Below are 10,190 nucleotides of genomic sequence, written 5' to 3'. Positions count from 1 at the left end.
AGAGTTGAGTCTTAAGTCTGCAATTGAGTCTGAGTTGAGTTTTGCACGTACGAGTTGAGGTCTATGTCTGTAAATGAGAGATGAAATGAAATGAAATGTCTGAGAGCAAGTCCAAATTTGTGGCTTGAGACTGAGCAAGTCAGTCTGAGTCTGAGTGCGAGTCCCATTAAATCTTGAGTGTCTAAGTTCAGTCTTGACTCTCTGAGTGAGAGTCTGAGTTGAGTTTAAATCTCTGTGTGAGAGTCTGAGTTGAGTCTTGATTCTCTAAATGCAAGTCCAAGTTGAGTCTTGAGCCTCTGAGTGAGTCAGAGTTGAGTCTTGAGTCTGAGTTGAGTTTTGACTCTACACGTACGAGTTAAGGTCTCCGCCTGTAAATGAGAGTGTCTGAGAGCAAGTCCAAATTTGTGGCTTGAGACTGAAAGCAAGTCAGTCTGAGTCTGAGTGCGAGTCCCATTAAATCTTGAGTGTCTGCGTTCAGTCTTGACTCTCTGAGTGAGACTCTGAGTCTCTGAGTGAGTCAGAGTCAAATCTTGAGTCTCTGAGTGCAAGTCTGATTTGAGACTTGAGTATGCAAATGAGTTCAGTTTTGAGTCTCTAAGTGCAAGAACGATTTGAGGCTTAAGTCTGTAAATAAGAGTCAGAAGTGAGTTTTAAGTCTCTGACCTAAAACCCAAGTCCAATTTAAGGCTTAAGACTCTTTGTGCGTGTCTGAACTGAGTTCTGAGTCTCTGAGTGAGTCAGAGTTAAATCTTGAGTCTCTGAGTGCAAGTCTAAGTTGAGTCTTGACTCTCTGTTTTACTCGAGTCTGAATCAGTCTTTGACTCAAGTCCACCACCAAATAATCTCAGCTGGAAGGCCAGTGTTTAGCATGGTTTTAGTGATCTTCCCACTTAGATCTGTTACTAATCCGGTTTGATTAAGTGTGTTTGTGTGAAAAGAAGAACCCTAAGGTAGAAGGTTGCTGACAACTGATGGACTACAGTCTGTAATTGTACACCTGTATAATGGACCTGTGAGGCAGGTGGACCTCATAAAGTGGCCAGTGAGTGCATGTACAAGGCAGGTGTTTCTAATAAAGTGGACGGTGAACATATATACCCCTTCTTTCACCTTCATAATTAAAGACCTGGGCTCATATCGATTGAATTAAGTGTCTTATAGTGGAAGTGGATCAGGATCAGCTCTCTACATCTGTATAAATGTATTCTTTAGGATATAAAAGGCAAAAAACTAATCCCAGATCAGCACTTCCGCTCTGAGACGTTTCAAGAATAGAGACCATATTTTCCCGCCCTTTCTCCACCAAGCTGGGAGGGGTCCAGCCCCTCCCTGGCTCCCCATTGGCTGACAGAGCCCCGCCCCGTCTGCTTATTGGTCTGGCCCAATTTGTCCGTCACCTTCACACTAGTGCATGGCGGCGGCGGTGTAGAGCGAGGTGGTCAGAGCGCGAGAAGCTGCGCTCGCAGTCTCCGCACTTGAAGGGCTTAACGCCTGTGTGCTTGCGGTAGTGGCGCGTGAGCTCATCCGAGCGCGCAAACTTCCACGTGCAGCCATCCCACGTGCACTTGTACGGCTTCTCACCTGACAGAGAAAAAGAGAGAGAGGCCATAAGCATACACACTACCCTCAACCCATTCATGAAGTGGGGTCATTGGGGTCAGTGGGGTCAGTCTCCAACCCTATCAGCACTTGAAGCATGCTAGGGGCCAATAACTGTGTGGAAGTGGGGTCTCCTGAAAGAGGAGAATCAGAGCCAATCAGAGACTTTTCAGCTTCATATGTCACCAAGGCCACTAACGGGAGCCTCCCACCACTATGTGATAGGGGTTTTCTGTGATGTCCATGTCTCCTCTGATACATGCGAAGTCCCAGCTTCACCGCACCAGCTACAGATGTCTAACATTGCATAGGAGTGATGAGGGGAAAGAGCGCCATCTACTCACTCGGAGGGAGCATGGCCAATAGTGTTTTTTCTCCCAATTTGGTTCTGCCAATTAACCCACCTGTTCCAAACTCCCCCTAGTCCTAGCAATGCTCACAACACTAGGAGGGTAAGGACTTCTGATACATGCTAAGTCCCATCTCTACTGCACCAGCTACAGATGCCTAACATCACCAGTTGTGCTCCCTCAGATTCTGGCTGCTGATGGCAAAGCAGCATAGCTCGGGATTCGAAACCCCCAGGCCGTAGTGGTAGGGCATTCGACTGCTAAGCCAGGTGTAACCACTTGAAGCACACAATCCAGGTTTGGAACAGCAAACGTTTAATTTATCAAAATGCTTTTTGTTGGACAAATAACTTGTTTCCACATGTTTTAGCAAAATGCTAAACAGAGACTGTGTGTGAAATGTGTGTAAAATCAAAGGTAGTCAGAGTTTACACATTCTGCTAATGTGGAAAATGACAGCCTTTCCTAAAGCACTGGTAAGCTCAATTACATTTGGCTCTGGGTAAATGGTTCTGAATAGGATTTAGGTGAAGTCTCTGTTCCAACTCACCGGTGTGGGTCCTCCTGTGGGCCTTCAGGTGGGAGCTTTTGGTGTAAACTTTACTGCAGCCCTCAAACTCACAGCGATGGATGCGTCTCCTCTTGGAATCAGGGGACTCTGGTCGCCTCTGCCTTCGCAGGCTGTCGATGCTGAACGGCAAAATGGAGCTGCAACGGCAAAAAACACAAAATCATAACAAAATCATTAATCAAATAGAAGACGATTATTATTGGATGCAAAACAAGTTTATCAAAGAAATTTCGGCATCAGTCGATATTTAAGATTTCCCAATCGGTCTCAAAAGAGGGAAATTGTAATTGAACCAATTTCTGACTACAGAAATCAAATCCACCCCAGGCTCAGTACACACATTCAACAAACCTCTGCAAATATACCATTTTTAAGATACCTATTCTTATGTTATTATTTTCTATTTAACTTTAACACCTGACAATTAAGGTCTATTATTAATGGCTATAATAGTAATAATAATAATAATAATAATAATAATAATAATAATAATAATAATAATAATAATTATTATTATTAGTAGTAGTAGAAGTAGTAGTATTAGTTTTAAATCTTTGTACAGAATCCATATTAATTTCAATACTAATAGCAGTACTAGCAAAATGGCCACTAGATGGCTCCATCTTTTCTTTTTAAATGAACTCCGTTCATCTTATTTTAATAATGAAATAAATGCACAGTTTAATTTGCTTTTAATTATTGGCACTTTTATTACTAACATGAAGACTGGAGTACCTGGCAGACCAGCTATTATTATTATTATTAGTAGTAGTAGTAGTATTAATAATAGTAACAATAACAACAACAACAACAACAATAATAATAAAGAATGCGTTAGTAGTAGTACTAGTTATCGCTGCCACAAAACGGTGTTGTATCAGTCCAAGTGTTATATAATATATGGCCACTAGATGGCGTCAGAGGCGCCTTTTAAATTTAGTTGTCAGTTATTTTGTTATCATATGTACAATTTATCACATTTCACTCCAAAATATTTTACACACTGAAATGCCCTTAAGAATATATTGCCCATACAGCAAATACATTTCAAAATACATGTAAATGGGGAAATATTATATAAAAAATGTTGCATATCTTAAGTATTACGTATGAAGTTTTAGTAACTAGACACCTGTCAAAAACAAATGTTATAGGTACACTGTAAAGATGCAGCCGGATCATTTAACTAATGATCCAAAATTGTATATTTATAAAATATCATATATTTATAAAAAATACTTTTATTAATATATGATTATCTAAAATATATTTAATACATAATGCCAGTAGTAACTAATGCAAGTAGTGTTTCTCCAGTCCTCACACACCCAGTTCACCTCAGGAAGTTACTTTAGTTACTTCAATCTTAGGCGTATTGAGAACTGAGGAGGCTCTGACGTCCTACAACCACCATCATAGATGATGATGGTCAACATGGCACTGGTAACATCAGTATTCTCTCCACACCTAGATTGGTTTCAGGTGAAAGAGCCTTATGAGAAGGAACGAATTTGTGGAGAAACATTTGTAGATTGTAAACGTCTACATAAACACAACTTCAAAAGCATTAAAACAGCCCAACATCTTCTGGACATCTTCTGAAAAAGACACCGCAGCCTCACACACGCTTACATACTCACACACTAAACCCATAGAACCTTGGCCTGAGCAAGAGCAAGAGGCTTTTAGCTGGAGATGTTTGGAAGTGGGTTCTCACCCCCCGCAGAGCCACTTCCTGTTTCTCTTGGGCCGCAGGGGTGCGTCATTTATGTGAGAGTGTGTGTGTGTGTCTGTGAGAGAGAAACGGGGAAAGGGGAGGGGGGTCACCTGCGGCTCTTGGCAACCGTAGCTCTTTTGGGGGCCCAGAGGAGATGGAGGGGAAAAAAAAGAACTGTTGAACTCCCACAACTTCTCTCGTCTCTCAAAACACAGACATGGAATGAGCACAAGAGCTGACTCCATAATCAGCCATCAGGAACCGGCCTTCCACACTGTTAAAGAAGCTCAATGTGTCAGTAGCCTTAAATGACCTATCTATGCTCCGCCCACATTGACTTGCTTTGTAGTCACAGTTGCTAGATCAGAGAAGCTTTACAGAAGAAGCTCCTTCAACTTCATGAGTGATATTTCATCAGAATCTATTCAGTTGTAGTGTTAATAGTTTCAGATGATATTTATTTATGTTGCCTGTGTGTGAAAGGTCACAGTGTTTCCGACTGGTGGGGAGGGTTTTTTATTATGCTAGTATGGTGGGAAGCTTGCTTCCAAGCCTGCCTAGTTTCAGTCAGCTACAACAGCACAGTCCAGCCTGGTGATCTACATACCTTTGGGAAGTAGGGGCGCTGGGTGAGTATACAAGAATAATATTTAAACGTTTATTATTTATAATATTATAATAATATTTAAATGTTTATTATTATGGTTGCGAATTGCAAAGCAATTGGACGCATGGGTTCCGTGTAGCAACAGATTTCTGCTCATATTTTCCCATAAGAATGAATGAGAACCACATGGGGTACCACAGCAACCACTTGATTTCTAGGATATCACATCGACAACCGGAAATACCATAGCAATCACCTTGCAACACTGTAGCACCAACCTAGCAACACCATATAGACCACTTTGGATACTGTAGCGACGCAATAGCAATCACTTAGCAGCCACCTAGAAAGCACTTAGCATCACCCTAGCAACCACATTGGATACCAAAGCAACCACTTGGCAATGACCTGAGACACCAAATGAACAATCAAGGATATCAAAGCAACTGCCTAGCAACCACTGAAAACATAAATAATTGCCTAAAATACCATAGCAATCACCTTGCAACACCATAGCAACCAACTAGAAAACACTTAGCAACATTATAGCAACCACCTGGGATACCAGAGCAACCACTACATTCTAAATGTATGTATAGTGTAAGTTAATGTTTATGCATTCTGTCTATATTTGTATTTCTACCACCCTGAGGGACTATGCACTCACCTTAACCCCTGTGTTAATCTGATGTGACAATGAATCTGGTTTGACTGGATTGGATTCTAAAACTTCTATTTCATGGTAGAATTGTGAAAAATTAGTGCTGCTTTAAGACATATTATCCAGTATTGACTATGGATCAGTCCGTAGCTAGTATGACATTACCATGTAAGTTATTGCAGGGATGTAGTTCTGAGAGTGGAGTTACATTTATTGAAGTATAAATGCAGCAAAAATTACAGACCCCACTAATTCTCTAGGGGTCCAGTACAGCACCATCAGGAGATGGTAGAAACACAGGTTTGACTAAGGTGTCATAAGCAGGCTGGTTCTTAAAGGCCAACCATTTTTTATGATGCTTTAACGATGGCTGTACCACAGAAAAGGGGGGAGAGGTGGAAGCTGCAGCTGAGTGAGGGCTAAAAGCAGCGACGCTGGTCATTTTGTTCCGTCTTTTGTTTGTATTTTTCCCCCTGGAGCCGCTCTAAAGGGGCTTTCCGTTGGTGAGGACGTGCAAAGCAGTGGCACTGACCGCGTGTCAGCCTTCAGAAAAACCCAAGTGAAGAGCACAATGAAATGCAGTCTATTCAGCTGGTCTGGGCTCAGGGAGAAGCAGCCTTTTATTCCGTGACATGAACTGGATTGACTTGTGCACCTGTGTCCCAGAACATAAGCGAGCCCAGACGCACTCCCTCCGAGACCTGGGTGAACAATGATTTCACAGAACAGCGAGGCGCACTGCCCTGTCCGCTCTGTCTACAGACGCAGCAAGGTTTTGAACTCTGCGACTCTTATCCCCCTGATGATGCATATGTACACTGCCCATCAAAAGTTGGGGAACACCTAGCTTTTCAGTATGTGTTCTGTTTAAATGAGCCTGTGTGTTTTCAGAGCTGAAAGGTATTCATTTAAGTGTTCAAGTTAACTTGAAATACTATTTCTCAAAGATAAGCATGTTATTTTTAGCATTTTGTTTATTAGTACATGGCCATTTCTACATATCCATATTAAACAAACCTGTCTAAATTAAAAGGATTATATTAGTAAGGATCTGGGTGCATGAAAATGTTTTTTACTCATTTTACTAATCAATCAAAACACGTTAACACAGATCACTGACTTTTGCAAAACATTGGCTGGTACATTTTGGAAAGGAACAGGGAGACATCAAGTAAGCAGAAGAAGCAAGATGTCCACAAACTTTTGAACAGTTGAGTACATAAACCTGACTTTTCCTCAGCCACACCACCAAAACACATTATAACACATTGTTGCCTTTAGGCCTTTCCACACGCTGCCACTGCTGCTAGCCAGCCACCTCTTTCTCCCTGCGGTCAACCCATCAGCTGGCGCTGCCCACAGGACTCCAGGCTCAACACACACACACACTGACACACACACACTAGCTCCTGTCTCATCCCAGCCCGACCACCAGCTTCCCCCGCTGGGCATGTTGAATATGGAAGAGGCCCTGTCACCCACCCCAGCTCCAGGGAGAATTCCTTTATTAATGAGCTTCCCTTTTCACACACACACACACACACATACACACACACACACACACACACATACACACTCTCATACACCTGCTCATCCACCATTCCTTCACACAGTGCCAGAAAGCCCATTTATAATGATGATGAATTTGTGCTGACAGGGAGAGTGTCTCCATGAAATTCTATCAAACCCAGAGACAAAAGCAAAGCGGAGGAACCCCAGAGAGCCAACATAACGACGACACACTCCACACTCCACACTCCACACACACACACTTACTCACACACAGTGGGGGTACATTTTGTCATCTCGGAAGCTATCAGCAGTCTTGTATCACACACACACACACACACATTGTATCCTTCCAATGTTAAGTCTGAAGTGTACAAGCAACTGTAATACTGTGACAGATTAAAAAGACATCTGGACTCTCAGATAACTTCTAAGGGTCGTACACCTTCATTAGCTTGTTGGGACTGAGGCTTGTACGCAGCTGTCTTTAAGTTTACATAAATGGTGGAGGGCAAGTTAAGGTCTGAAAGACCAAGTAAAGGTTCTGGGGAACTGCTTGTATAGACAAATCAAACCCCCTGTTTACTGAAATTGACCCTCAGGAAGATTTAGCAGACTCTGGAGGGGTGGTGCACTGCACAAATATGACCTTCATGGAAGAGTCATCCAAAAGAAAGCTTTTCGTGCATTCTCACAACAACATTCAGTGTCAGGAGGTTTCAGAGGAACATCTTAAAAAGCCTGAGCAATAAACAAAGGTATGTCTGGAAATAAAAAGGGGGCAGAGTTTGATGAAAAGAAGACCTCTCCAACTGTTAAACACGAGGGTGGAATTTAAAATCCATAAAATAGCAAATATTCATGTATCAAGTGATTCCAAAAGTCATTCTGACATTTGTGTGTATGTGTGTGTGTGTGTGTGTATGTGAGCATGTGTTTATAACTCACTCCTGCACTGCGCGAGCGATGGTCAGGGCAGTGGAACCGGTCTCGTTCACACTGTCCAGTGTGACGTTGGGCAGGTCATCATCCTCACTGTCACTCAGTGATCGCCGTGGTGACGGCCCATCTGGGACTCGATGTATGACTGAGGAAGAGCACAGAGTGGGAGGGGTTATTCACAAATAAAAGTGCCTGCAAAGTCTTAACATAAATCCACTGAGTGAATCACATACACACACACACACACACACACACACACACACACACCAATCTGCCATAGTTCTCCCTTGGGCCACCACAACAGATCTGACCAATCGAAGCATGGACTCCACAAGACCTCTGAAGGTGTCCTGTGGTATCTGGAACCACAACGTAAGGTTGGAGGTGGAGCCTCCATGGATCACATCAGACCCACTTTTGGCAGGTACTGACCTCTGCATATTGGGGACACATTACACATGATCTGCCTGATGTTTTGGAGATGTTCTGTCTAGCCGTCACAATCTGGCCCTTGTCAAAGTAGCTCAGATTCTTATGCTTGTCCATTTTTCTTGCTTTTAGAACACATCACCTTCAATAACCCACTGTTTACTTGCTGCCTGATATATCCACCCCTTGGCAGATGCTCAGATATTTATTTTTCTTTTCACTTCACCTGTCAGTGGTACTAATGTTGTGGCTGATCGGCAAGTAAGCTACTTAGTGCAAGTGAACTAAAAGTCGAAGATGTGTTATAGGTGTCATAGGTGCATTGAGTGTAGCTGACAGACCTTCTCAATCAAACATTTACTGCCATAGCGCATAATAAGTGACCCACTTTTAAAGGAAGTGAAAAACTCCCATAGAAACCAGAGAACTGCATAAGCAAAAAGGATGTGATCGATGCCGGGGACTTTGACGGATGTCAGTGATTGCAGTTTGTTGTTTTGTCTTCAGACCTCTCTGATAACTCTGTGTGACTCAGCTGGATTAATGCTAAACTAAAGGCAACCTTGACTGATAAGCCGCCGGGATCAAAAGCGCAGGATTTCCCCACACGCAGAAAAGCACATAAATCACTCTCAAATGCCTACCAAAGGTTTGTGGGTTTGTGTGATGTTGAATAGTTACATGCTCAGATGTTTGTGTGTGTCTGTGTGTGTGTGTGTTTAATGACTATAGGAGTGTCATGGCTCGAGTTGCCTTGTTGTTCAACTGGCCAACCCTGTTGCCATGGAAACCTCCCCAGACACAGCAGAGGGCACGGACCCTCCAGATAGGGGCTGGCCTATTGTGTGACTATTAATAAGGAAAAACAAATGTATGCATGTCTGTGAACGATATACAGCAAGTGAACAGTTGGTTCTTGAAGGCGATGTGTGTTAAAGCAGGAAAACAGGCAAGCATAAAAATCTGAGCCATTCTGACAAGGGCCAAATGGTGATGGGTAGCCAACTGGGTCAGAACATACCAAAAAAACAGGCAGGTCCTAACACTAGAGGCAGTGTGCTATCATGAACAGCATCATGGCTGTTATTTGGTCGCTGATACATGGCCAAGGACAGTAGATCATCACAGCTGTGATATTATTCGCGATAACACACAACTTCACGTGTTCGGTTGCAAACAGCTTTTTCAAAATAAAGAAATGAATCAAATTCTAAGAAGATCTGAATATGCTTTAATGCTGCCAATTCCTTCTGCCAAAAAGTAGTTTCACAACAAATAAGTTAATGCTTTTCCAAAACTAACCGCCAACTATTCCAAAACACCAGGGCTGACTAAGTGGAGGTGTGCAGTCCGAGATACAGAGAGAGCCGTAGAACTGTCCAAGTATCAAGTTCAGCCAGAGACATTCTAAATAAGGAGACCGGCCAGGGGTTGAAATAAGAATGTGAGTTCTCGCAACGCTCCACATGGCCTCTATTTACAGATACAGTCCTGCCCTTCAACAAAAAAAATCAATCAGCTTGCTGGATATGCCACAAGCAGGGCAGGGTTGACATGTTATTAGGAAAACCCCTTTTTTGTGCATTATTGAGCCGAACGCTGAATTAAAATCTGTTTTAATTCAGAAACAGTTTCAGTTTCTAGTATTTTGGTCGCTCCTCATTAATACAGATGACAGCTGGGTCTTGCAAAAAACGGCAGCAATGAAATCATTACCAAAGAGTAAACATGACTTCCCTGTAAGACCTTTGTTTCAGCCTTTTCAGCCTTTACAGTTTCAGTGTCCAAAAAAACATGCTGTTATC

The 10,190-nt window shown here is 42.6% G+C and overlaps 1 protein-coding gene across 2 annotated transcripts in view; it reads right to left on the bottom strand.

Moving 5' to 3' along the window:
- Nucleotides 1-223: 223 nt before the first annotated feature.
- Nucleotides 224-10,190, bottom strand: part of klf12a (Kruppel like factor 12a) — a 32,217-nt gene continuing 22,250 nt past the window's right edge. For both annotated transcript variants that reach the window (XM_072657303.1, XM_072657302.1), the window contains exons 4-6: nt 7,963-8,101; nt 2,500-2,657; nt 224-1,581 (exon numbers count right to left, since the gene is read on the bottom strand). In XM_072657303.1, coding sequence (XP_072513404.1) covers nt 1,400-1,581; nt 2,500-2,657; nt 7,963-8,101 — 479 coding nt within the window. In that variant the 3' untranslated portion in view covers nt 224-1,399. The remainder of the gene's footprint in view (nt 1,582-2,499; nt 2,658-7,962; nt 8,102-10,190) is intronic.

Source organism: Salminus brasiliensis, chromosome 15, assembly GCF_030463535.1.
Source record: "Salminus brasiliensis chromosome 15, fSalBra1.hap2, whole genome shotgun sequence".
In the NCBI taxonomy this organism is placed as follows: domain Eukaryota; kingdom Metazoa; phylum Chordata; class Actinopteri; order Characiformes; family Bryconidae; genus Salminus; species Salminus brasiliensis.
This window is presented reverse-complemented; position numbering and strand designations above follow the sequence as displayed.